The following is a 25902-nucleotide window of genomic DNA, read 5'->3' as shown; positions in this document are numbered from 1 at the left end:
TAGCAGAGCCTGAGAGCTACAGAGATTAGAGGCAATATTTGAGTATCTGCTTCAGATAAGGTGCAGATGGTGCAAACTTGAGCAATCTGCATTTTTCTGAGACTTGTATGTGCAGGAAAGATACATTTAGAGCAGGAGTCACCAAGCTTTTTAAGGCTGAGGGCTATTTCATGGGTACCGAGTAATAGGAGGGGCTGCAAACACTGATCTATGACATGGAGGGGTAAACGAACATAGTAAACCTTTTTATTGTTTCTTTCCTTTCTAATTTCATTATTTATTATTTATTTTATTTATCATTATTATTTTGAAATCTTAAAAAATACTTAGATGCCCTACAGTAGTAGCCATTTAAAAGTTAACCTTTTTCTTTGATGGGTCCTTGACTGGTCCCCTACAATTCCTTGTTAAACATCAATCTTTGTACTAAAATATTCTTTCCGTCATGATTTGTGGACATCATGATGTAAAGAGAAGCGACATCTCCTGGTCAGAGCCTGTAATTCAGTAAAGGGTGGAGTCAGAGTAAAAAAAATTGCAAGAGGGGGTCACTGTGGCTGGAAGTTGAAGGGGATTTCGCTATGAGTTGAAGGGAAGTGGGCTGCCATTCAGCTGGCGTTTGACTGGGAAGGGCCGTTTTGGATGGCTGCTACTGTATATGAGAAACAACTCAAATTGCTCTATAAATGATTCAAAAAGAAGAGCAACAGAATAAAATCAAATGCTACACTTTGTCCACTGGTGAGTTGTGCTGTTTTCAGGAGACTAGGACTAGGACTGAGGGGCACCGCGTTGGTGACCCCTGGATTAGAGACAAAATAATCAGGAGCAGAATGTGGACAAAAGGACCCTAAATAACATGAACTACAGACAAACCTGCAGAATAAACATGTTTTGCTTATTTCAGTTTTGTAGAAAAATTCCCTGGTTTAAAAAATACAAAACAAAAAAAATTATCCTTTTTTCCCTTATGATCCTTGTGTTGCAAACAGTGGCTGTTCTAGATCTAATGATCTAATGTACCACAGGGCCAGGAGGGGGCCAGCATGTTTTCATTGGGGCACAGAAAAGCATTAAATAAAAAACAGGGCAAGAGATTCAAATATATTAAGAGAGCTGCATGAGGGGAAATTTCTATTCAATTAGGTTTAAATAATTCTATGACTTATTAGGTCAATATACGTTCATAATTTAGGAATTGTACACATTTTTGACTTAATTTAAGTTAAAATTACAGTTTTCTATAAAATCTAAATTAGAACTCAAGTAAAACTGATAAATTCAGCTGTAAAAATTAGAGTATTTGTTTAGAAAAAAACATTTAGCAGATGGAAACTGGTATCCTATCACAATACCACTGAAGCTATCACTTTGTTTTTGAATAATAAGTAAAACAGAATTTGTAAAGAAAAAAAATGAAATAGATCCAAAGGACCTATCAGTAACCATGTCTGTTCCAGCGCATATCATCATTAGAATGTCTATGAGTATTACGTCTTCAGTACAGGGGCCATAACAGAGGCCAGGACATTATCTACAGGGACACTGGCCCCCGTTGGCCCATGTCTAGAACCGCCCATTGTTGCAAACATGTTCTTTTGAGCATCAAACACCATTGATGCATTGTTCTGACTTCAAATAAGAGGTTCCATGTTTCTAGTTTCATCTCTACCTTGCACTCCTCGTCCAGCAGGTCCAGGATGCCCATCTTAGCCTCTATGAGGTTGATGCAGGGCTGATTGTCGTAAAAGTCGATCAGCGTCCAGGGGATCTGCTCCTTCATATATTCCTCCTGCTCCAGCTTGAACACATGCTGCGCTCACACAAAATATACAAAGAATAATTACATAAAACCTTGTTTAGCACTTTCTGAAAAGAAAACTAAATCAAATCACTGTAAATAAGATCAGTTTGAAGTGTAGTCACCATGTTGAATTGCTGCTGGAGTTTTTCATTAGCGTAGTTGATGCAGAACTGCTCAAAGCTGTTGATTTCAAAGGTTTCAAACCTGAAGAGACAAAAGATTGTATATAAAGCTGTAGAACACAGGGAAACTGCAATGTTAACACACTCATACTTTCTGGAAATGTAGAGACTCTAAAACATGCCTTCAGCTGACAGAACGACCCAGAGCAGCAGTTATATCAAAAGTGTAAAAAATATATAAACAATTATCCTTTAAGATTAAAACAAAAAACTTTGTTCAATCTGCTCTATCCTGTACTTTACGTGTGGAAAAGTTTTAGTTTCACCTGGTCTAATTTAGTATAAAATCTTCTTTAAGGAGCCTTTCGCTATTTGATTATTATTCGATTAAACGAAAAAATAATCGACAGATTAATCAGTTAGTTGCAGTACTAAGTCAAATTTACTGCAATGAGTAAAACTTTGAACAAGGCATAAATAGACAGCAAGCATGACGCTTAACACAACATCTTTATGGTGCAACATAGAGGTAGCTGCATCATGCTGTGGGGAGGCTTTTCATCAGCCTGAGAGGGGAAACTGGAAGGGCAGATTGATGGAAAATCCCAGAAGAAAAACCTGTTAGATGCTTGAAACCGAGATGTAACCCCCCCCACCCCCACCCAGCAGCAGAATTATTATGGCCTAGTCAAAGTCAAAGTGAGATTTAATTAAAGACTGATAAGATGATGTTCCTAGAAGGTCTTTAATAAAACTGACAGAACTTGAGAAGAGTGAGCATTTTCTTTTCTATCTAGATGCTAGGGGTGTAAATAATAATCATTTTGTATCGATGCATCGATCCAACAGCCGACGATCCGATGCATTGACACGTCCGCAAGAGAATCGATTCATGTTTTTTTTTTTCCTCCGGTCTATTTTTGTCCATTTGCTCCTGGGCGTAATTCTCCCTCCCGTGCTGCGGTGGCGCTAAACCTATTTTGCCCTCCTACCTCGCTTCCTGGTTATACTCTTACAGCAGTGTGTTGCAGCAAGCTTGACACAGACATTTTTAAATTCTGCTCAATATTGAAGCGTGGTCTGAGCTACACGCTGTGGGTCTAGATACGGCCGAGGCGGCGAGGAAGTGGGGCGAGTTTAGTCCGACGACGGAGGGACATGAGGGCCAAAAAGAGCAGAGATCCAGGTGGAAAAAGGGTCCCAGCGTTCTCGCGCACCTCGCTCTTCTAGCGGGTCAAACTTCATGAGTTGTTTTCCGCAATTTCGGTCATAAAAACAAAACAAGCCGGCCTCCTGTCTGCGGCACTGTTTGCGGTCAGCTACAATTTGGGAGAGGAGCAGCGGAGCGTCTCTCAAGGGGGCGAGGACATCTGGAGCCGAGGTATTGAATTGCACTCATTGCACTGATTTTGTAGAGTATTTTTGCAGTATTTTTTGATGCAGCTTTTCTACTTCTGTTATTTGCTGTTGTTTCTAAAAAAAAATGCATAACGATATTACAGCTTTCATTGATTTATTTCAAACTTGCAACTTTATTTAGCCTGTAAGGTGTAAAAAAATAAAAATAAAATAAACCGATTGATCGAATCGAATCGTGGTGTATTCTTGAGTATCGAAAATAATCGAATCGTTGGGTCAGGAAATCGATACTGAATCGAATCGCCATGATGGGTGTGATTTACACCCCTACTAGATGCACAAAGTTTTTAGAGGCTATTTACGAAGAGTATGAATGGTGAAGAGGTTTAAGATGTATTAATGAATGTGGAAAAACCTGAAGTCTGCAGGCTTTTTGGTTTATCTGACAAACTTCTGGCTTCATGGTCTTAAGAGTATATTTTCCTCTTCCTGTCTCCTCATTGGCTCTCTGATCCACTAACCACAGCTCATGCGTACCCATAGATGTCGAGGACTCCGATGAAAGAGTGTTGCTTAACGTTGGTGACCAGAGCCTTGTTTACGTGTTCCACGATCCAGTTGAACAGCTTGGCGTAGATATGTTTGGATAGAGCATCGCGAGCGTTGGTGGCCTGAAGGCGGGGGAGGGGCTTGATGTAAGTCTCCGTGGCCGTCTTCAGCTTCCTGTGGCACAGCCAATGGGACATGTCCTGATAGGTCACGCCCACCAGCTCACAGAACGCCGTCAGATGCCGATTGTTGGGCTGAAACAGAAAGCCATAAAGGTTCATTTCAGCAGATCTCAGCAAACCTGACCTTTTTTGGTCTAATGTTAAAGAAAAATTATTCAGTTATTGTGATGACGCCATTAGTTTGCATGTATCTATTTAATTAAAATCCAAAAATTCGCATCCTCACAGCAATAATGCTGCTGTCTGAATCTCTGTCTTTTATCTCCACATTTCCGAGGTGAAGAATAGCAGCCAGAACCTGGAACAAGCCGATCTGATAGGACTCGTTTATACCTGCAAAAAGCAAAGACAGACGAGCACATTTATCAAATATAGGAATATGGAGCATTTTAGCAGCAGGAGAAGGCAAATCTAAAGGTTAGAAGTTCAGTAAAAATAAAAAACAGAATATGTAGAGACACAGAAACGTCCTAAATGTGTTACCCAGAAGCGTGAAGGCGTGGCGAGTCGTGCAAAGCTCTTTGGCGTCATCTACACCTTCGATAACAGGGCTGCGACCCTGCCTGGTGTAGAGGAAGTCGTTTGCGCTGCCTGAGAGGAGAAAGATGGATTACTTCTGGATAATCAGACGTTTTTACCAGAAACTCTGCTTCTTCTCTTTACTATATTAACACTGAAATACAAACACCAAAGGCTAGAATGTCTAAGCTCATCAAATATCCAGATGGCAATTAAGAGCTAAAGAGATACATGACATAAGAAATGGTCGGCAGTAGTGAAATTTTTTTTGATTTTGTTTTAAAAGTTTCTAGATTAGAGGGAAGGAAAAAAATAGTCAGGAAACACATTGGAGGCCATTTTCTGCAGTTATACAAAGAATAGTTGCAAACTGCTGAGGGTTTCTTCCTGTTAAAATGGAGTTTTCCTTTTCACTTTCACTACATGCATCTCAGTGTGAGGGATTGCTGAAGAGTCTACGACAAAATGCAAGCGGAGGTCGTCACCGCAGGCTCATCCAGGAGGAGCATGTGTTGAAAGTTGACTAATGACTGGATGCAATCAGCTGGTTATACTAACCCATCTGACAGCATCGTCCTTGTAAAGTGCCTTCAGATGCAGTTTTCGGCCAAAGGCCCTTCGTTTGGATAAACGATGCACTAAATATTCCCTGCTAAATAACAGCGGACCATTTTTGATTAGCTGGAAACTCAATCATCAAAAACCTCATTTTCCAATCAACAGATGATCAGATGAACAGATGAAAAAATCAAAGACTGTTCTTTTTATTGGAAATATCTTTAAAACTCAGTTTACAGCACCTGCCCTCTCACACAGTGTGACATCACCTCTATCTATGATATAACTAATAAACCCTCATGTCATACAACAGAGGTACAGGAAAGTTTTGTTTGTTTTTATTCTGCTCTTGAACTTTTTTAGAGCTCTTAGAGAGAAATCAGACACGGCCAAACCGATGAAAGCTTTTTAAGAGCTGAAGATCAGAAATCAGACATCATCAATCTGATTGGTACGTCTCTAATATCTATGAAACGTCCAGATCTGCCCAGGGCAGATTTCAACTCCACCATGTGAGATGATGAGCTTCTGCAAGACAAACAAAATCAAAAGGGCTTCTGTCCTAAAGTGATGACACCCCTAAGTTTCTCACAATCAGGTTCTTTATTCACAATAATTACTAAATTAGGGTATAGCCTGTTGCCTGGCAACAAGAGGCCCCAGCATTACTGTGACAACCTCTCCTTTAACAGAGCCAGGAAGTCAGCAGGAGATGAAGACAGCAGCTGTGTGTTCAGGATGAGCAGGTGCAGGTCTGCTATGGGAGTGTGTTCAACTACTGACAGTGTGTTAGCACAGCAGGAGCATGACTGGATCCATCTGAACATGATCACGTCCAGCGCCGCTTTACTAAACAAACTGTTCCATTCAAACATGGTAAATATCACTTTTTATGCTACTCAAAGTCAACGCTCTTAAGGCAAAATACTAAAATAGGGAACATTTTTTATAGCATTTGACCATTTTTAGTAATTATTTGACATATTTAACACTTGATTAAACGTTTTCTTTTTCATTTTCATCCTATTTCAATAGAAAATGAAGACAGGAGCAGCAGGACTCCTGTACAGTTTGCTCCCGCAACATAAACGCTTCTTTATGAAGCCAAAGGAAAAGTCTTGATTAAAAAGGATATGGTGATGTGGAGATTTTATGACCCTGCAGCTTTAGCTGAAGGCAGACATGTTGAAACTCTTCACAAAGAACCTGCTGGTTATCCTGATACTTTGAACTTTGAAACTCCATCCAGTGAAATCCAGTAAACTTTCTCCAGCTGTTTGGGAGATAAAGTTACGTAGCACCTCCCCTCCCCTACCTGTTGCTGAGCACTGATGGTCAGCTGAAGAAAGGAGCTCCTTACTTTTCTCTTGCAAACAAAATACGAAACAAAGCACCAACTGAGCTGTTTAGAAATATTCCATGACAGAAGAAAACTTGAAAACGTACAGAATCCTTCCTAGTCGAGGTATATTTTAAAAATCAAAAGATGCCTTACTGTAGGCTCGCCACCAAGGCATACAGCCCCACATATTAACCCGCTAATAACAGATAATTAAAGAGGGAAATGGTAAAAAGACAATTTATACATTTCAATAAAAATCTTTTGTAAATGTAACTAATTGATTTGAAACATAAAAAGACGGATTTTAACTAATTGCGATCATACTGCAAACATATATTCCCAACCTGCCTTCTCATTGGTTATTTGGTAATTGTAGTAGATGTGCAGAGAAACAGCAGTTAAACGGGTCATAGAATGCAAACAGAGTTTACATCGTCATAGATGAATAAGAATAGTTCAGTGGGTGAAATGGACGTACAGAGAAGTTCAAACCCCATCGACACCTCCTTTCTCTGCAAATCTCACAATTCTAAACTTCCACCATAAAACGGGCAAATCCAAACGAAGCCTGAGTTGAAGTTAATTCTGGGATGTTTCCTTATTTGGTTCCTGCCTGTACTTTTGTCACACCCTGAAATTGACATACAGACCAGCCCACTGGTTCACTGGCCCAAGAACATAAATAGAGGTAGATGGAAGACAACAGTTTAGCTGTTTAGCCTACAGTTGGGTTTACTTCTTCAAGAATTACGAAGCAGGAAGTTTCTCTATTGAAAATTAGCCAGAACAACGGGAGTAAATACAGTGTTCCAGGCTGCACGGAGAAATGGGAAAATTTTCATTCTTCCCAAGGATCCGAAGACTTGACAAGCATAGATTATTTTTGTCTATCAGAAGATCCCTGGAAAGTTTGATGCTCAGCTGTTAATTTGCTCTAAGCATTTTACCGAAGACAGCTTTCAAAATATTGGACAGTTCAAAGCAGGATTTGCTAAACCTCTTTAACTGAAACAAGGGGCTGTTCCCACCGTAAGACCATCACAACCGCAAGCCATACCTTTTTTTTTTAGGTATGCCTAATGCCATACCTAAAATGATGACATTTGTTTAGGTATGTAAAGTAGGACATGTCCACACAAACAATTCAGAGACCTTAAGGACCAGCACCAAATAACCTATATAATCGTTCTATGACCCCTCTAAATCCAGAAGGATCAGGGATATTTTAACCTGCATGCAGCCTCCCAGAAAGTGTTTCCTGATTTCCTTTGCTGTAATGTGAAGTATGTGAGGAGGTAGAAGTACAGGTTACTTACTTAGCCTCAGATTCTTGAACTCAGACAGATTAGCCGATGCACAGAGTTGATAGAAGATGTGGTAATTCCTCTCCTCGTCCGCCTGAAGGCCAGCAGGGAGAACAAATAAAAAAAAAAAAAAACATGATAAAATGTGATGGAAGGTAAAACTAGATGAACCTAGAATAAAAAGATTTGATTTGTGAAATATTTGCATTATAATTGATGCATGATTTGACAGTTGTTGAAACTGGAAGATCTGGAATCAGTTCTTTTGCTCCAGGGCACATAAAAACTGGAAGCTCCTGACACGTCATCAACAATCTGTGCTACACCAGGTGCAAACAACACCCGCCCAGTTTAAAACTCGCAGCCACATCAGATGGAGGTCTGGCTCACTGTGACCCACATGGAGACAGAAAACACCCAAGCAGAGAATACACACACACACACACACATAGAAATGGGTTTCTAGAGCTAGAAACCCAACTCTGCCAGCAAAGAGGTTCTGTTCAGAAGGAAAACATCTGTTTTTAGAGGCTGTCTTCCAGAATCTATGCCAAAAGAAGCTGCTGAATAATTCACACATATGGAAACTGAAAGAGTAACGTGAAATAAAATGAAACATGATTCTTTAAACTCCAGTTCAGTCTAAGCAAACCAGGAAGAAAAGGCAAAGGAGGCTTCAGACATGAGGAAATGAATGCCGAGCTCTTTTAAAATAAAGACGCCAGAACCAGACTGACAACTACTGGCTGGGCAGACAGGAAAAGCTCAGAGTGGGCTTGGTTTCTTAACTAATGTGTAGATTTGATTACAGCTTGGAATCACAGATGCTGATAAGCTCACATTTATTTTGGGATAAACTGGTGTTCATTCAAACGGTAAAAGAAAAAAAGAAAAAGATAATTTCTTTCTCAAGCTTTGCTGTTCTGTGAAATCTGCAACACAATCCAAGCAAAGGAAACAACTCAGTCAGGCAGAACTTGCTTTGTTTTGGCTGACATTAAGCAGATTTCAACAGACTTGTATCAGCAGGTTGACATGCCAGTTCTGAAGTAATACAGCCCTGCTGATGTACAACTTTTCATACTGCATCTTTTTTAACCCTTTGACTTTAATTATTCTGGGTTTTAAGTTGTGATTAATCGATTATTGAAATAATCGTCAATTAATTTCGTATCTGATTAATCATAAACTGGAGTATAGAAACTCTAAAACATGCCTGTAACTGGCAGGCGACACTCTAAGAGCAGTAGTTATACCAAGATTGAAAAAAATATATAAACATTTGGCTTAAGATAAAAAAAAAATGTTTTCGTCTGTCAAAATGCTCTATTCAGAATTCCTCAAGTAGAAAAGTTTTAGCTTGATCTGGTTTAATTTCGTAAAAAGTCTCCTTTAAGGAAGCTTTGCCTCTCCGATTATTAAATGGTTAATCGAAAAAAATACTCAACAGATTAATCGATTTCCAAAATAATCTGTAGTTGCAGCCCCAATCTTCAATTCTCAAAAAAAAAAGTTCAAAGTAGGATTTCAGATTAAAGTTTAAAGAAGCCATCAAAGTGTATAAACATCCACTGATCTAAAGGACAGCTGCTCTGCCAATGCTAGACGTCTCCTTCAGGAGGATCTTATTTAAACCCTGTTCTTGCGACTCTGCTAAAATGTTTTGGTTCGCTGTCATTCCTCAGGTTGAACTTTCACCTCAATCTGCAGACGTTAGCAGCCACAAACAGTTTTTTTTTAGTTTTTTTTTCCTGTTTCGATCGATCCGTCATCCCATCACCAATAATCAGCTTATCTGTCTCGGCCATGACTCTAACAAACAGTGTGGTTTAGTATCAGCTTTGGGACGATACATGCTACCTTTCCCTATGACCAAACTGATGCATTGCACAACCAACTGCTATTTTTCATTGAGATCCCTGTCATTAGCAAATGAAATAATCTCTCCCTTTGCAAGCATGTGGCAACTCTATTCACCAGGACTGAATTTTATAGTTTCTGCATCTCTTTTCCCCACACACCTGGAACACCACTCTGGATTTCTCCAGCAGATATGTTCTCATGTTGGCCCCGATGATGCGGTATCGATTGTCGAAGCCGATCTCGATGTATTTGCCAAAGCGGCTGCTGTTGTCGTTCCGTGTGGTCTTTGCGTTTCCGATGGCCTGAAAAACAAATGAGAGAAACACACCCTCGTAACAATTCAAAGGGGCATAAATGGTGACTTTAAATTAGTCATGCAGGACACATCATCTCAGTCCTATCAACATATTAAAGTAGGACACAGGATTCTGACATTTATTTAATATTCATCCTCTTTAACAATTAATCCTCCTGAATTCACTGCTTTAAATGCTAAGTTATTAATAATCTTTAAAATTATATTTCCACTAGTTAAATCTGTTAAAACCTTGCAGGATAAACCAGACATGTAAAGCCTAATGGTGCCCTGATACGCCTTGTCCATTTCCAATACGATACAGATATGGCAGCTTTAAGTATTGACCAATACTGACATTGATATCAGCACAAATTATACATAATTTAACCTATTTTGTATTGTGGGATGTTAGAAAAGGCTTGAACAAATGATATTAACTCAAGCAGAAAAGAATAGTGAACATGAAAACATTCGACCCATGTATTATTAACCAATGGGTCCCAGAAACTTTAAACAGAGGGGAACTGTTTCTGTTAGCTTCCCTATTTCTTAGATTTTTAAATACAGGCTGATCAAATCCATTAATTTTATTTCTGCTAATATTTGACCCATTTCTGATACCAGCATCTTCAGTGGCGCCATAAAGTCTGCCACCACCGTGCTTGTCAATTAGTCTGAGGTGTTCCTGCTGAGATTCTAGGTTGTGTTTTTTACTTAAAAGGATATTGTTCCTTGTGTTAATTAGTAGAAAAAAAGCTTCTTTTCATGATAAACTCTTCTAAAAATGCAAACCAAGAAACGCTGAATTCAAAACAGAGCTCTTTGTATTTGCACTAAATATACTATAATATATAAATTAGACTAAATATGGTCAAATGTCTTTTCCCATAGAGAAGGGCAGCATCAGCTGCTTCTCTAAGCGAACTGATAATGTCTCCATCCTGGCTTTGAATTGACTGAAAGCCGTATATAATGGAGTTAACCTGGCAGTAGCCAGACTGATATGTGTAGAACTGAGTTAAGTTCTACGTTATCAAACTGGGATGGCTGCCGTTCAGTCTGTCTGTGAAAAAGAGTGACTTTTATTACAATACTTCGAGCTGATTGGGTGAGGGGCCAGCTAGTACCCGCCTTCCATAATACACATGCAGCTAATCGCAGCATCACAATAGGATTCATCTGCAGTTTCTTGAGTGTTTTCACAACTAGTGGAGTAAGCTGATAAATCAAACCACCAAAGCTCTCAGGGGTTAAATCTGTGCTTCCACAGAGAGCAGCTGGATGTGCTCTCTTCATCCTCTGGCATGGGAGCTGGCTCGGAGCTCGTCTGCCTGGTTGTGTGTTTCCTGGATGGGGCTGCCTTTTACAGTTGTCTTTTGTATCTCTGCTTCTGTCTCCTTGAACCCCAGTCTGCCTCAGCAGATGGCCGCTCACACTAAGCCTGGTTCTGCTGGAGGTTTCTTCCTGTTTAAAGGGAGTTTTTCCTCTCCACTGTCGCTATAAGCATGCTTACTGTGAGAGACGTGTTGTGAATTGGTGCTAAATAAATAAACTGAATTGAATAAAACTTTTTCCAAATGCTGTCAGAAGAAAAGCACAGACATCTTTCCCATCTACAAACGCACAAAGTGCTTCTCTTTGCTACTTTTTTTAAATGAGAAATTCTTGCTATTTTAGCTAAAACCGAGTCAATTGCAGTTTCAACAGGTGGGTCCACCAGTATAGCCATGTTTGTAATGCCCCAGCAAGGCCGTTCTGACTGTCATCATTCCTACATGTCCTGCCCCAAAAAAGCACTGCTGGCATCATGTCATTTGTCCAACTCACTGGTTGTTAAGAGATGTAGGTATTAGCAGGAGTCTTTCAAGATGGATTTGCTGTGAGACTGAAAACTCTGATCTCACGACCATGCAGCTTGCAGCGCAAGGTTATAATGCAGCAGCAAACTGGCTTAAGTTCTCTTTTTAGAGAAGTGGCAGCATCGATGATCTGTCAGATATTAAGGATAAGCTCCAACATCCAATGGAGGCAGCCAGGAAGGCTCCTTTTCCCTCTGAAATATTAATAGCCTTCAATATTCTTTGGATGAGATTTTAATAAGTTCAGAACCTGAAAGACATTCTTGTTTATGAGCAGATGTAAAAAAAAATGTGCAGGTCAAATTAGAGTACAGTACCTTGCTTTCATATAACCTTGCTTTCTGCACGGCGGTCTAATGAGACGGTACCTTCACCTTCTGATCTACTGTACGCATCCAGATGAATAAACAGCGGTAGCAGATCCATTGAGGATCACTGATCAGTGAGCACAGACGGGTGGGGCCGCGTGAATCCACACATCAAAGCCAAATACCAGCTACCCTGAACAGAATTAGATTAAGCACGAGCACAGAGGGTTCTTGCTGAGTTAAGTCCAAACACACGGTCTTTCACTGCAGACAAGGAAGCATTCAGCAGAGCAGGTATCGCCATGTCTGCCAGCATCAGCCAAACAGGAGTAAACAGCTCTCTCTCTCTCCGATAAACTAACGTTCACACAGACTGGTTCTGTGAAACCGGCGAGGCTGATGCAACCATCTGCTCTGAATCCAGGTTTATAGGCTGAGGTGACATCACTGCGACAAGGAGAGAAAGACCCCTATTCATTTCACCAACTGCAGCGGGGAAGAAGACTGATGTTGGCCGGACAGACAGGGTGGGGGATGGAGATGTGGAGGAGACGCTATAGGAGATAAAAACCTAAACAACTACACTGAAGAGATAAAGAATCAGTCCAAGCTGGAATAGTTGGCTGATATGATGCCATGCTGACAGATTCTTGCATCTCTAGATCTCACCTTTCTCTTTAATAAACCCTCTGAGAAAGTTTGACCGCTTAATGCATCTCAGTTTTGTTAGATATGTTAGATATGAATAATAGCCAAGAGATCATACTGTATTTCTCACCTCCATGATGGGGTTGGATGCTAAAACTTTCTCTTCTACGTTGGCCTCGCTGGCAGAACCACTGACGGTAGCGAAATACCTCATGGCATATTTGGCTGAGACAGTCTTTCCTGCTCCGGACTCTCCACTCACGATAATCGACTGGTTCCTCTCATCCCTGCAAAACAAAACAGATAAAAGAAACTGAAGCTGAGAGTCAAGAGTCAAGTTTAGGCTGTTTTTAGCCTAAGTTTATTTCACTCAATTTATATTAGGGTGGAGTTAGGATCGGATGACAACCAGTCATACAAACCTGAATATGTTCTTTCAAGAAACAGAGCTGGTAAAAATGTCACACCTTGCTGATTTAGCCAGGGTATGCCTGACGTCCCAGAATCTCCTAAAACGCTGAATTTTTAATGCATGTTTTCAATTTTGTGCGTATACTTAGAGTATTCATAATGAGTCCAGAGCGTATGTCCAACAACAGCCTAACTTCTGCATAATGCAGCGTAATGCAAGCCAGTGTCCTGAAGGGGGCAGCCATGCGCCGGGAGGCACCCGGCCTGCATAAAAAGATTTCTTTGATCGCGTTATTTACCTAGCTGCTGTTTACGTACCCATAACTTATCGAACGTATTCTAGCGTTTTTACACGTCAGGCATACGCTGGCTAATTTGTCAAGGTGTGAAAGAGGCTTTAGTCTATGAAGTTGTTGTTGTATGAGTTGTTTATGTTTTGTTGCAGATTCTAGGTCAGATATAGGTCTGTACTTTAACTAGATAATTTTAAGAAATAAACACGGCTAGGTCTAAATCAGAGGGATCCAAAGTGAGTCCAGAACCTTTTAGGAGTTCTTCTGCTTTGACACACTGTAGCCAATGATTTCAGTTCAGCTAAAGTTAATCGGCCACCAATGGGAATCAGGTGATCATCTTTGAGCAGCCACTGTAGCTCTGGCTTAGCTCCCCAAAAATGATGACCAGCTTTCCCCTGGAAGCCGAGGTAAATGTTTCCCTCAGCATACTGCTGCGGTTCCATAAATGTTCCAACTGGCACAGCTTCCTCCACATGAGGGGAGCCCAGGTCCAGTTAGCTCACTGTGTGGTGTAGAGGTTGCTGCGTCTCAGACTAAAAGAACGTGAGGAGCTAGGTGAAAACAGAGGAGAGGATCATTGATGCCCCTCTTCCCTCCATTAAAGACATTTCATCCCAGCCCTGCGTGTCCCGAGCCCGTCACATCGCCAATAACCCCTCACACCCCCCACCATGGACTGCTCTCCCTGTTGCCCTCTGGGAGGAGGCTTTGCAGCATCCAATGCAGTACCAGCAGGTTCTGCAACAGCTTCTTCCCCACTGCCATCACACTGTTGAACTGCTGAACTCTAAATTGGAATCTGCATCACATTATTTTGCACTACCAATATTTCTGAACTTTTATAATCCTTTTAATTGGGAGACAAATCAATGTTCCACTGCATTTGCACCATATTTATTTTGCACAGTACTGAACTTTTTCAGATCAATGCCCTTTTGCACCATTATTTAAACTGGTTCCTAGTTTTTCTACATTGTTACATTCTGCTGCATTGGTAATTTTTATCTACTCCAACTGTAATTTTACTACACTGTTGTAAGCTGTAAGCAATGTCACTTTGTTTTTTAAACACAGTGTGCATACAAAATGACAATAAAGTTTGTCTAAGTCTACATACAGCTTAATTCCCTCATTCATCTCACTGTATCAGTCAGTGAGTTAGAAACCAAAGCTCCCAGAAAACAAACTGGTTTCACCGTGGAATAAAGTTTGGCATCTTTTTCTTTGAGCCATGTCTGTTTTAGATCACAGGAACAGGGGGAGCGGACAGTGTGACCACCATGTGGCTATTTCTGTCTCCGTTCTGACCTACAAACCCTGAGGGGAGAGGGAGGGCTGAGCAACAGGCAGACCGGCTCCTCAGGTAACACACACACACTAACACACCTTGCCATCTGTTTGTAAGCCTCCTCTGCCACAGCAAAGATATGAGGGTCCATGTCTCCCATGTTCTGCCCGCTGTAGGCATTGATGATTTCACTGCCGTAGATTGGCAGTGTCTCATAAGGGTTGATGGCAACAAGAACGATTCCTGGAAGGGAGAGAAAAAGGGGAAAGAAATGCTGAAATCATTTAACATTAATGACAACATATTTTATCTGCACACTTTGAAGCTCGGCATCAGAAAACAACTTACCGCAGTAGGTGTAGATGAGTTTGGAGTCGATGAAGCGGACTTTAAGGTTGTGGAGCACGGCGGGCTCGTGGAGGTAGCTGAGAGCAGTGAGGTCATTCTCGCCCACCAGGATGTCTGGGTTCCGCAGGTAAGGCAGGTTCTTCGTTTTGGGGTCCAGCTTATGATCAATGCTCTGAGACAAGAAGTCAACAAAACAGAATCACAACTCCTATCAAACAACACAGGTCCGACTGCGCCTGACCGTTGCTCACTTTGGAGCATTTTGCAGTCAAGAGTCAAGTCCTTCATCTCCTAACCTGAGTGGAGGAGGGGAGGCATACACTGTGCGATATTTTCAATCGTTGCATGCAGCTACAGCTCACTGTACGATGAAACCTCAGGGTTTAAAAGTTCACAGCTCACGATGCATGTTCTAACACTCTGATGCAACCTTATGAAGGCCCACTGAACTTCAAACATGTTTGATTTTCTCCCGAACTTACGATTCCTGATCGTCGTGAGAGGCTGATGGCCCCTCGTTACTCCCTGTACACTACACGACGCACAATCAGGCTGAAAGTAAGCCTGATGCACGACTGGAGAATCGGCCCGAAAAGGGCAAAAAAAAAATTGTACAGTGTACGCCCAGCATAAGACGTTAGCCAGCTTCCCCTCCTTCTCCTAAGAGCCTCTGTTTGTGGTGGCTTAGAAGCACCGACCCAAAATCCAAGTCATGAATCTCCTTCACCTTTATTTCAACAACCGTTTTAAGGTTCTTTTCATCCCAGCTGCCTCTGCGCCTTTGTCTGACACTCAATTTTCCATTAAAATGCTTGAACACAGCAGGACTCCGTGTCTTACCATCCTTCTGCTGGCTGTCAGTGACTGTTTGACAACTGTTTATAATGTTTTAGGCCAAAACAGGATTATATTTTGGCTTTTTATTAAACTTATGCAGTTTCCTGAAAAAAATAGCCCTCTTTCTTTTCTTATCAGCTTTAAGAAAAATCCATTAAACCAGAGAGAAACCAAATGTCTGACGTTGGTGCAGAAAAAACCTAGTTTTTTTTTAAACTGAGCAAAAACAGGAGATATGTATAAGTGTTTGCTGATTCATTAGCGCATTCAGGAGCAATATCCTGATTCTTGCTCTTCCATTAGCTTTCCATTATTGTTTTGTTTGATTTGTTATTAAAAATTTCCCTTTTGTTTAAACTTTGATTTGTGTAACACTTTTCACTGAGTCATTTTTAATCGTGTAAATAATGGAATAAAAAGAAAAATCGCCTATAAGAATATCGCCATATCGCGGATGATTAGACTGTTGTCAATATAATCAGTCAATATATATGGACTTATCGCCCATCTATAGTGGTTTTTGGTCAGGTTGTGATATGGAGAACGAGCAAAGATGCTATTTGTTACACCATGGACAGATCCTTTGAGATCTCCCCCCTTTATGGAGCCCAGTGGGCAGAAAACTGATCCCATTGAACATCTTGCCTAAAAGCGCTGACTCAGCGATTGTCATAGCTGGTGCTACTGAGGCAGTGGAGGACAGGAGACTCGCTAACCCTGTACCAGTGAAGTACCTCTATCGCCATGAACTGTTTAAACCAATAAGAAAATTAAACTGCAATATTCGCTGTTCAACCCTACCAGGGCAGCACCAGGACAGTATTCAGACAAATATTCCAGACTTCAAAAAATAATCACAAGAAAATGTCAAAAAACTGCACATTAAAATAGCGCCCCAGTGGGCCGGTCCTAATTTCATTGTGCTAAGCCCGGCCCTCTTTAAATTAAACACTTAGTCTCTGGCCGAAGCACCTACCTATCTGTGACAGTAAATAACTCAAGCAGCTCAAGAAGTAATGCAATGTTAAATACCTAAATGATGCATGCAGTATATATAGCCCTTCCTTGTCATCCACATCTTTGTGACAGTTAACATATGGTGTCATTTTCTATTTCTTCAAACTGTAAAATCCTTGCAACAAACTAAATTATAATAAAACTAAAATGTTTTCTTTGAACCAAACTATGATGTTCCTCTTATATTTGGCCAATTTATGTTTGAATATTTAGCAAAAATATGTTGCGGTGCATTATGGGGTTTGGCATCTGTTTACATTATTCCATTTCATTGCCCACATGCTGCCTAGACTGGCAGTGAATGCTTACACACCGCTGAGCTTTCATGGATTTTCCCATTCCCCAGTCCATTCCCAGTGTATGTAAATATATATATGTCTATTAACCTAAAGCAGTATGCATGGTCTGGTTGTTCCATGTCAGGTACGCCGGTCATTGACCCTGACCAAGGTACCTTACAGTAGAACTGCAGTCAGTCCCTGGCTATCACTGCCCCTGCATAGTTAGGGACTCATTTCCCACTGGGATCAGCTTCATAATCATGGTAGGACGCTTCTTTGATTTTATTTTGTTCAGGCTATTCGTAAGCCCACAGCCCGCCAAATGTTAAAAGGTCAATATTATTGTCATTACTGTTAATATAAAGTAGAAATTTTACTCATTCAGTAATAAAATGTCACGGGATGGTATGGGAGGTGATGCTTAATTTAAGAAGGGGGATGATTTTTAAGATTTTTTTAGGAAGGGGCTGCCCCCTAATCCCCCCTCAACTCGAGTACAATATATATATTGGGGTGAGTTACACTTCAACATAAAACTGTAATGGCTCTATTAATGTTCTGATTATACTCATTTAGCCTAATACTCCTAACTTTACCTTATGTTACTTTAGAAAAACATCAAGACACTATTGTTGAATACTGCATTAAAGACTTAACTCATGATGACCTTATTAATTGCCATGGAACCTGAAGCTCAAGAGAAAAACAGGGCTTACTGTAACATCACAAGTCATTGGTCGTAACACCATTTCTCATTTAAAAATCATATACCAGTTTTTCTAAGCACTAACCACACATACATCGGCTATAACAGATTCTGCTGTTTCTCTCCTTGACTTTTTGCACCTTGGTAATAAGATCTTTATCATATTTAGGTATATAATACATGGATTGTATTATACTCAAGTAGATTGAATGCATGAGACCAGAATAAACATGAAATGCCAATTTTGCATCCAAACAATTTAATACAGCAGTTTAGCTCTCACTGAAACAGCGACTGCAAATCATATTTAGCAGCTCTGTTGCCAACCAATCCTCACACTGAAGCTGCTTTTAAGAAACACTAAAAATCATGCCATGGGTTTCGACCTTCTATGATTTTAATCATTTTAGAGAAAACTTGAATAATTAACAATGCAAAAACACTTTCTCCACATCTTAAAATGTTAAATTATTGGATATCTGCTACTTCAAATCTCAATAAAACAAGTTCAAGTTTCTGCAAGAAAGTCGACAAAATGGGAAAAAGCTAAAAAGAATAAAGGCCATGACTCCTTCACCTAGTCCCTGTAGTTCACTATAAGCCTCAAGCATTTTTTTTTTTTAAAGTTCAGTTAAATTGGAGGTAAATAAAAGGTAGAAACAGCATTAATCTTATAGCACAATTAGCTGCTTAGAAGTCTACTTAATGATGCCGGTCCAGCATTTCTGATCCACTCTATTCTTTTTTTAACAGCAACCCAGTTCTAGCAGTCAATTTTGTGCCAGTTCATCATTAAAAAGTAATAGCTTAAAGTTCAGTTCACACTGATGAAAATGAACTAGCTCATCATGAACTAAGTTCACAAACCTATAAATGAACTAGTTCAAGTTCATTTGCTAAATGAAGCCACAATCGTCCACAATAGAAGCTCATATTTTCCCTCTTTAAATGTGTGATCATAACATATAGAAAGAAATAGAAAATACTGGATGCAGTCAAGGTTTACTGGATGTGCAGTGAAGTCTTTATTTAGCCGAATTACACAGAACTTCAGAAACATTCATGAACATTCAGGTTCTGCCGAAAAGATCTGGATCCAAAATTATTTTTTTTACAATCCCTCATTTAGTAGCAGATATTTCCCAAAATTTCTGGGATGCTTTGACTCGATGTGTCGATATAAATGTGAACTGGATGTGGCTGACAGGCGGATTTGTTTGCCAAGTCCCGGTGGGAACAGTTTGCACAAAAACGTGAGTTTTATTCTGTCTGAGTTTTCCTTTTGTTAGTTCATAAATCTCTGCTAAACTGGCATCAGAAATACCAGCAGATGAGTCGAATCTAAAAGACTAGTACCAACAGTAGACATGCTGGTCTGTCAGGCTGTTTGACGCAATAAGTGCCGTAAAACCCGATGTTATCCAATGCAGTGCCGTTATAAACTGAACGCTAATGTGAGCTGTGTGAGTCGCTCATTCTTCTCGTTGATTACTCCAAAACTGATCTGTTTACAAGTTAATTGAACGCCATTCATTGAACACGTTCATATCCAACACTGCCAGCGATTTATTGCGATTTTTAGGCAGCAGCTATAGCTTAAATCATATTCTAAAATTTCTGTCTGTGGTTCACTTGAAGGTGTTACTTCCTTATTTATGCTGCTAATATTCACTTCATTTGTTAAAAAATAATATGAAGTATATTTATAACAGTTTTTGATTTGCCTATGTTTAAAAATCCTGATTGCTTTACTCACACAGGTATTAAGTTTATTTATTCAACAGCAGTATCGGATTGATATCGGCTGATGGGCTCAGCCCAGGTATCGGTATCAGATCGGTGCATCTGTGTACCGTAGATATTCTGGTTCTCCAACCAAACCGCATAAAGATTCCTTTTTAGCTTGTTTCGCTGAATACTGTTTCACAGAAAGCTGTTGGCAAAATCTGGGAACATTAAACATTTAGATATGCAATCAGAGCCAAACAAAAGACCTCTTTGATGTGTTCGTGGAGCTTCTGGCTGCATTTTAAATTATCACATGCATTTTAAAACCCTAAGGGCATCCATTTACAAATAGTTTGGCTACCTTGTGCAGTCAAAAAAGTGCCTCTTTCTGACTGCTTAAAGGAAGAAGTGAGTTCATAGTGGTTTGTGTTTAATGGAAACAAATTAAATGTGGTGAACCTTTTAAAACGCTCCTTGGAGGCGTCTTGGCTTCAAATTCCCATTTGTGTGTTAATGGTTCGACCACTAATGAGATGCAGCAAAAGCAGAGAGGAAAAAAGAAATCCGGGCAGATCATCCCTCTGTTATTAAATGATCTCACCGTTCCGTCCTCCAGCATGAGCTGCAGCGAGGCGTCGCCATTTTTGTAGTCCTTGGTGAGCTCGGCAGACTTCCACACCTCCTCTGCATCAGGGATCCAAACCCGAGCAGACTAGAAGAAAAAAAAAGACAAACACATTAATTTGATTTTAAATTTTTTCTTTATATTCCATCCAGTTTCCAAGAGGACAGAGTGAAAGCTAAAAAAAAAAAAAAAAAAAGATGGCAGGAAAGCTTCCTTCCTCCCTCTCTGCCAACAGCATGACTTTGGAGAAAACAGAGGTCTCTGTGTTTCCACAGTCATGAGCACATGGCTCATAACGGTCAGGAAAGTGGTGGGAACCGTCCATGGAGCTGATAAACTAAGAATGCAGCTGGGAAAACGTCTCGCAGACAGACATTACTATCAAACTGCTTCAGCCTTGCAGACGTGTGACGTAATGCGAGCAGCTGATGCTGTCAGACCGCTGGGAAAACGCCAACATACACATTATCTGATTGGCTGCAAATTCAAGTTTCAGAAAGGAAACCCGGATTTATTCAGGGAAATCGAGCAAATTTCCACTGAAAACATAAGAAATGAAAGAGCACATGGTTTTTTAGGTGAACACCAAGTCAAAGTAGTAAATTAATATCACACTAATAGGACAAAGCTATTATTTGAAACTATAACCTGACAGCTCTTCTTAAAGTCACAGTAACATCTAAAACAAATCAATTGAGGGAGTGACGGCCTAGTGGTTAGAGAATAGAGCTTGGAATCCTGAGGTTCTGAGTACGAAACCCACTCCAACAGAATGCCACTCTGGGTCTCTGAGCAAGACCCTTAACCCCACACTGCTCCCCAAGGGGATGAGTTCAATGCAGAGGTAAATTTCTCCAGTATCAATAATATCAATAAATAGAGTAAATAAATCAATAAAGTTCAATTATTCAAATTTTTATTCTAATAATAATTAGTGAAGGAATCATTTTAATTTTACACCTGGTGCAGTTTCATAAAACTTTATTCCACCAACATGAGCATTTTAGGTTTACAACAATTTTGAGGGTTGGAACATAAAATGAGAGATCGTTCTTTCTCCGTTTTGTTCTGCAAAATCTCTCTAGATTGGATTTTTTTTCTGCTGCCATCTTGTCTTCCACGTTTTCTAAAGACTTCGGGGCTGTGGACTGATAACCCTGGAAGGGTTTTCTCTGCTGTCAGTGTTGATTTGACCAGATATTTCTGACCATTATTCTAAAGGAAGAACTTCTTTTTTTTTTTAAACTGTACATTTAAAAAAAAATTCTGTGTCTGTAGAAGGGCAACATTCACACAGCATTACGAACCTCCACCATGCTTAACTCTGGGGTGTTTGCTACGATTTGTCTCTCTCCAGAAATGAAGTTCAATTTTAACCCTTACTTGACCAAAGCACTTGGATCCAGATGAAACTTTAACAGAAATTTGCAAACTTAACATTTATACATTAGTAATGGTACAATAGAAATGAATTTACTGAGCAAGCATCCCAAATAATTGTTTTGTATGAAGGTTTTAAGGAGACATAGTGACTCTAAGATGACGCTGAATTAAACACTAATTAAAACTGGGACTGATATTGTAATCTTAAAAATGGTGTAAAAATATTGATTTATTTAATGTCTTTTATACGCCATTACATTTGTTTATACATGTTCTCGTCCTTTGAGAGAAAAGCTGCATGTGTCAGAGCCTAAAGAAAAGCAAAAATCGGTTTCTGATAAGTGCATCTTTATTCATGTTTCTGGATAAATGGCGACCAAATGCAGGGAAACTGCTGGGTGAGCGGGCAACTACAGTAAAGATCAAACACCTGATAGCTAAAGCCTGAAGGTTATCTTCAATCTGTGAAAACAAAGAAAAAATGAAAAATAACCAACAGGAATAAAACTTTCAAGACGTCGACGGTTGAAAAAAAAGAAAAGATAATAATGAAGCTCCATCAGTCAAACTTTGGAAGCTCTAGTGAAGAGGAACTCAAATTCAGACGTTCAAAGCTCATTTTTTGCTTTGTTGTTTTTCTCAAATCCTCCTGAAAGTGAGCTCCCATCACTGAAATATTTAATTACGCTTCATGGATAGGGCAGGCTGGAGCACATGACGATGAGAGAATTTCTGCTGCAAGTCTGATGAAGAATTTCACCTCTTTTTTTTTTTTTTTTGCCCTCCTTACATAAACTGCTGATGACGATTTGACATAAGCCAAAGAAAGAAGCCTCATTGTAGAAGCTGGGTTTATTACGTCTGATGCTCCTTGACTGATCTTTTAAATCATGACTTCCTGGTCACACAAACACTCCTCCACCCGCCCCACTTCTAATAGAACATTAGCAGGAAATGGAGGCTATGGTGGAGACACTGGAGATTGGGCTTCCCCCTAATAAGACCATCAAATTTGTTAACTTAACTGTAAATAAAGGGCACAAATATAAAAGATGGAAAAAGGTCCCCATCATTGTGCAGTAAACTGACATTTGATACATCAGCCTCCATTTTAGTGAAAAAAAAGGATCATTAGGTAAAGGATAAAATAATTATAAACATCTCCCCAATGAATACATTTAAACAAACAAGGTAAAGATCTGAATTCAGAAAACTAAAAATTGAAAAGGAAAAGACTAAACAAAAAAAAAAAAGATTTTATATGAGTCACAAATGTTTTTATAGTTACTTCCTGCTTATTTGACAATTTATTTGCAGAATTAAGAATAGTAGACTAATGTGCTCATAAAAGAGCAATTGTAACTTAAAAACAACAAAAAAATAATTAAGGCCAAATTCCTCTCCGTTTTTTTCCCCTAAATATAAAAACCATAATGATAAAAATGGTCGTTTGATATACTGTAGCAGAAAATATAAGAATAAATTAGATAACTACCAATGTTGCATCAAAGCATATATCACTTACATCTCTCCTATTTTCACCACAGAAGCAAAGAACGCCTGAATTTTAACCCGGTTTATAGAAGAAAAACAATATTTCTTTAATGCATTTTAGCACAAAAAAGTGTCGATTCTGATCTCGGACTAGCTGATTTAGGCAACACTAATCTATTTGTAATCTATGAATAACTTTAAGGAGGTTAAGATCAGTTTCTGCTCTTTAACATTATGCCAGATTAGCACAATCATAAGTAACCTCCAAAAACATTGGCTTTTCGCCACATAAAAAATTTATCTGAAAAAATCTCAAAGTAAAGACTGCTTTCTACAAACCGATTTCAATTAAACAAAAAATATATAAGTAATTGTTTGTAAAATTATTCACCAGTTGTTAAATTGAATGTCTAATTCAATACAGGTCAATCTGATTGGATCGGTATAGAATAGTCTGACTTCCTGACTAACGCTGAGCCCTGAAGATGTATAGACACTCTAAGGAACTCAGGAAAAGAGTTTTTAAAAGTATGATTTAGGAGATAGATGTCAAGAACATCCCCCAGAGTTCAGTGAAATCAATTAAATAAAAAATGGAAGGAATATGGAGCGAGTGAAGCCGCTTATTACCCCTACGGCTGAATGACTTACAAGCTCCAGTTGCTGAGACCAGTGAGACTGAGCAGACAGAAACTGATGCTTTATGTGAGAGTGGTGATGAGAAATCCTGCATAGAAGAAAAATCTAATTATATCTCTGCTAGAGTTTGCTAAAAGGCAGGTGAAAGACTCCATGGTCAGGTGGAAGAGGACTTTTTGGTCTTTAAAACAGACCATCCCCAATGCAAACACCTTTGTCCTACAGAGAAGTAGTGGCTGGACATGAAATAGCTTTTAATACCTGAAACAGGTACAACTTGACACCCTGAGCAGTTTGCAAAGAAGAATTTAGCTAAATTTGCAGTGTGTGATGATATTCCATCCTGATAGAGAAGCATCCACGGAATCAGTGCATTGATTGACCTAAAGAGATAAATAATAGTCTAACTAACCATTAGGTTTATTTAGATTTTTGTTTCATTTTGTAAAAATTTTTTCCCACTTTTTTCCTAGTCAATCTTTGTGTGATGAAAACCAAATTTGATTAATTTAAGAGAGCAATTAAAGGGGTCATAGAATGATTCTATAGGGTATTAGGTGTTGGTCCTTAAGGTCTCTGAATAGGGTGTGTAACATCTGGTTGGGCTGAAAATGGCATATTAGCTGTTCTATGAGCCCTAATGCAAGCCTGGCTAAAAGCTCTAGAATTAAACGACAGGTTTTCTTCCCTTTATGGTATGCTCATGAATATTTAGATGAGCTGTGTGCTGATTGGTTGGTTTACAACGAGCGAAGCTGCTGAGCAAAGACGCATCGTAGCAACAAGCACTCACTCACTGAAACAACAAACTGTTGATATGGTAGGGTGACCAGACGTCTTCTTTTTCCCCAGACATGTCCAACTTTTCATACCTAAAATAATGTCTGGGGGGAATTTCAAAGTTGTCTGGGCATTCGAAACACACCGGGCATTCGAACTGAGCAGTCAGCTCTGGGGCTGGTCCGGGAACACCGGTGGACAGGGGCAGGGAGTCAGCGGGGGATGGAGCGACCGAACCTGACCAGGTGACAGTAGCCTGGACGATGGTGGCCCCCCGTGTCCAGGCTACCGTGCTCCCCCCCCGCCTGCCATACCGGCACCCTCCTCCGGCTGAGGACGGGCGACTCATGGCTCTCTGCTGAGGTCCGGTCCAGTCAGCGGCATAGATTTCAGGGTGTGACAATAGTACAGGCCAGAACCAATTCGTTTGGATTCGCCCGTTTTATGGTAGAAGTTTAGAATTGTGAGATTTGCAGGGAAAGGAGGAGTCGATGGGGTTTGAGCTTCTCTGAACGTCTATTTCACCCACTATACTATCGTTATTCATCTATGACAATGTAAACTCTGTTTTACATTCTATGACCCCTTTAAAGGATAAGACATCCAAGGGGGTAAGTACTTATGATAGGTAAGTACTCTATGCCTTTGGAGAAAACTTTTGATCAAATTACAAATAAAACAAACCAGCAGATCAAACAGCAATTCTTAAAAGTTTCAAACATCTAGATGAATTTTCAGGCTCCATTGTAAATATAAGTTTTAACTAACCTTAAAAGAAATGAATAAACCAATAAAAAATGGCAAAAGTAGATCAATATAAACTGTGTCAGCACATTAAACCATTTTGTTTACTCATTCACCTTTTTGGTCTCTGCAGGACACTGTCCCTGTAGCCAGCCTCCTAGCAACGGGAAGAGAGAGAGAGGGATGGAGGAGAGGAGAAGGATGGAGACTAAAAATAGAAGCAGGGAGTTTTGAGCAGCATCACAGCTCACAGGGACATCTCTGCACTACTGAGCACACTTCCCGATCCCAATAATCACCTTCACACAGGAAACACCCCAACACTCATTTCGCACTTTGCTAACACTGAAATGTGTGAAAAAGCAGATTGGTTACTTTCTTTTCATGTGATACACAGTTATGCTGGAGACAAACGAGGAAGGACTGCAGTTTATCTGCAGGGGAACGGAACCGTATTTATATACCAACTAAATCCCCTGGGTCCAAAGGAAAGGAGAGCTGAAGGTTGAGGCTTATATACGCACAAACACACACCCTGAAAATCATTTTGTTGTTTGTTTCAAGGGCTTCAGCTTCTATTAATGAAACTCTAGGCTGCAAAGGAGAGCCG

At 39.8% G+C, this 25902-nt stretch overlaps 1 protein-coding gene across 11 annotated transcripts in view; it reads right to left on the bottom strand.

Annotated features, from left to right (window-relative positions):
- Positions 1–25902, bottom strand: part of LOC107099439 (unconventional myosin-Va-like) — an 83369-nt gene that overhangs the window by 41514 nt on the left and 15953 nt on the right. For all 11 annotated transcript variants that reach the window (XM_015397548.1, XM_015397546.1, XM_015397550.1 and 8 more), the window contains exons 2-12: positions 20229–20339; positions 15059–15230; positions 14809–14953; positions 12846–13002; positions 9761–9904; positions 7752–7833; positions 4500–4607; positions 4243–4349; positions 3823–4088; positions 1927–2008; positions 1673–1813 (exon numbers count right to left, since the gene is read on the bottom strand). In XM_015397548.1, coding sequence (XP_015253034.1) covers positions 1673–1813; positions 1927–2008; positions 3823–4088; positions 4243–4349; positions 4500–4607; positions 7752–7833; positions 9761–9904; positions 12846–13002; positions 14809–14953; positions 15059–15230; positions 20229–20339 — 1515 coding nt within the window. The remainder of the gene's footprint in view (positions 1–1672; positions 1814–1926; positions 2009–3822; positions 4089–4242; positions 4350–4499; positions 4608–7751; positions 7834–9760; positions 9905–12845; positions 13003–14808; positions 14954–15058; positions 15231–20228; positions 20340–25902) is intronic.

The sequence above is a fragment of the Cyprinodon variegatus genome, unplaced genomic scaffold (genome assembly GCF_000732505.1).
Source record: "Cyprinodon variegatus isolate N-32 unplaced genomic scaffold, C_variegatus-1.0 Scaffold870, whole genome shotgun sequence".
NCBI lineage: Eukaryota > Metazoa > Chordata > Actinopteri > Cyprinodontiformes > Cyprinodontidae > Cyprinodon > Cyprinodon variegatus.
The sequence above is the reverse complement of the archived record's forward strand: the minus strand, read 5'-3'. Positions and strand labels throughout refer to the sequence as shown.